Here is a 2,709-nt window from a genome sequence, read left to right as displayed (position 1 = left end):
TCAGAAGAGCAGGACACTGCGAATACTGAAAAGTGGAAAGGAAGGGAGGAGTTAGAGGTGCTGTGGTTCAGGAGCAGGCAGTGGGACAGGCAGGTGTGCCTGAGGACTGGCCACCTTCTTTCTCATGCAGAGGACAAATGCTGTATTACTGATGTCCTATATGGTTGCTAGTGTTTAAAGTTTAAAACAAGAAATTTTACAAATACTGTGACCTGCTTGCAGTTGTGAAGTGCCACGAGTATCTGGCATTTCTGCAAAGCATTTGAAATGTATGTGAGTATGGGGGGGAACTGATACTGAGATCTTGTTGCTGTGCAGCTTTGTGTATACCTTACAAAAGGAGGATTATATTTTCCTTATCCAATTAATAGATGGAAAATAAAATCAATCTTGTATGTCAGTAGGCATGGATTTAATGATTAACTTTTTAATGACAGATACTGTGTATCTGCATTCAACAATATTTCATATCCTGACACTATACATGTTTATGTATCAGACAAGATTTAATAACTGATCAGTTAGGTCAGACGTTTGTACAGATAGGCACAGGACTCAAGGTCTTTGTCTTCATCTCGATAGTCAGTGTTCTGGCCCCCTTTGTGTCTTATGTTTGTTTCCTGTCAGTATCAAAGTGGTAGAAAAATGGAAGAACAATTGACAGAAATCACTTTGTGGAATAGACTCTGAACTGCACTTCAGGTGCTAAGTATAAATCTTATCTTTTCCACTGACTGCAGTAGTTCAAACCCTTTGAAAATTTTTAATTAAAACACAAAGGCATATATTAATGCCTTTACTAATGCCTCACTCAAACTCGGCCCATGCAGTGCATTCAATCAACAGACATCCCATGTGGCAGGAAGAACTCCAATGCAGCACAGGGGCCGCAGGATCTCTGCTGAGCTGAACTGTGAACAGGAGTGTTCCCTGTGCTGAGTGTGGGCTCTTCACTCCGGGTGGATTCTCCTGACAGATGGCTCTGGTCCCTGCTTCCTCAAAAGGTTCCAATGCTTTTTGAGAAGGCAGCGTTGCATAATCTCTCTGCCTGCCAGAGTGTTTGGGCTGTTTGAATTTTAGGTGGAGGTGGCATCTGCTGTACCTCTCTCCTGATAGTCAGGGTCTCACCTTTTTCCGGCACGTAACAACTCAAATCCTTCATTTACTTTAGCAATCGGCAGCGTGTGCGTGATCAGTAAGTCTGAGTTGAATTTCTTCTCCAAATAGCTGGAAACTAATTTGGGCATAGAATCTTGCATCTTCCAACCTAAAAATGGGAGAAATCACCCACAGTGAATAATCAGAGAAATGTTGTTTTGGTAAGGTAATGTTGCTGTGAGGGTCAGGACTGAGTGACCAGTACTGGTGCCTTTATCATGTGAGAAATATTCCTCTCCTTGACAGGAGATTGGGTTAGCACAGACAGTTGTGTGCATTCAACTGTATGAAACTGTTACAGGTTTCTTAGCATGTTTCATTTCCTATGTATACAGTGGAAAGGCTGTGCTCCTCTTTAGTTGTGTTTTTCTTGAACCCTCTCAAATAGGGCTTCTGGGACATTGCCAAGCTTGAACTATTCTGTATGACCAAGAGGTTAGTCAATAATGACTTCAAGGAAAAGTGTCCTTTGTCCTGCAGCTGAGGACATTGCTCAGATGGCAAAACTGATTTTCAAGGGGAGAGTTATTCATATGCCCTGAAGGGTACCTGTTCCAGAGATATTTGGAAAGTACCATGAAAGGAGAAGGCTGAAAAGCCTATCTAGAATGTTTTCCTAAGTTTCATACCTCCAAGCACAGTTCCTTTCCATGTACGCCCACACAGCAGAAGCACAGGATCGATGGGAATCACTGAACCAGAAGCTGGTTCCCCAATCATAACGCAGACGCCAGTGCTCATATTGCAGGAAGCCAGGGCAGCAATCTGATGGGACAGACAGGCGAATTGGAGAACGTTCTAATGAGTTTGTCAGAAAAGCATTCCTTCTGCGTGGTCATCTCCCCTCCCTGGTAATCTGGAAACACCTACTGCCTTGTGCAGCAGGCATGGAGAGCTCAGTGCCTGTTTTGAGACTTGTATGTCATTTTCTGCCACAGCCCATAGACTGCCTTTCTGAGCAAAGATGTGCCCAGCAGTGCAGGCAGCAGGAGCTTCCTAACAGGGTGAATTTTGCCCTGATGGGGGAGGCTGTGAAAGAGCTGGGAGGGAGGACATGTGCTGAAATGCCACCTTACCATGGTATCCACTTGCCCGATGACCTCAAAGGAGTAGTCTACCCCATGGCCGGTCATCTCAGTGAGCACCTCCTGGATGGGCTTCTTGAAGTCTCGAGGATTGATGCAGTCAGTGGCTCCCAGCTCCTTGGCCTTGGCAAACTTGTCCTTGTTGATGTCAACGGCAATGATGTGGGAAGCTCCGGCCGCCTTGCAGCCCATCACAACAGAGAGGCCAACTCCTCCAAGGCCAAAGACAGCACAGGTGGAGCCTGGTTTTACCTGTACAACATGGGGCCCTGTGAGTCTCCAGTGTGAAGAGGAGGTTTCTGTTGTGCAGGGTTGGTGAGGATGCGAGGGTGGCCATGGGGTGCTTGTGCTCGACATGCCTGAATACCAACCTTGGCAGTGTTGATGGCAGCCCCATAGCCTGTGGAAAACCCACAGCCGAGCAAACAGACTTTGTCCAGAGGTGCAGCAGCATCTATCTTGGCAA

The 2,709-nt window shown here is 46.0% G+C and overlaps 1 protein-coding gene across 1 annotated transcript in view; it reads right to left on the bottom strand.

The window, feature by feature from the left end:
* Positions 1 to 2,709, bottom strand: part of LOC113479684 (alcohol dehydrogenase 1-like) — a 2,847-nt gene continuing 138 nt past the window's right edge. The window contains exons 2-6 of the mRNA XM_026847939.1: positions 2,615 to 2,701; positions 2,235 to 2,495; positions 1,788 to 1,923; positions 1,129 to 1,267; positions 1 to 25 (exon numbers count right to left, since the gene is read on the bottom strand). Coding sequence (XP_026703740.1) covers positions 1 to 25; positions 1,129 to 1,267; positions 1,788 to 1,923; positions 2,235 to 2,495; positions 2,615 to 2,701 — 648 coding nt within the window. The remainder of the gene's footprint in view (positions 26 to 1,128; positions 1,268 to 1,787; positions 1,924 to 2,234; positions 2,496 to 2,614; positions 2,702 to 2,709) is intronic.

Source organism: Athene cunicularia, assembly GCF_003259725.1.
Source record: "Athene cunicularia isolate RWA chromosome 4 unlocalized genomic scaffold, athCun1 chr4_part2, whole genome shotgun sequence".
NCBI classification, from domain to species: Eukaryota; Metazoa; Chordata; class Aves; order Strigiformes; family Strigidae; genus Athene; species Athene cunicularia.
This window is presented reverse-complemented; position numbering and strand designations above follow the sequence as displayed.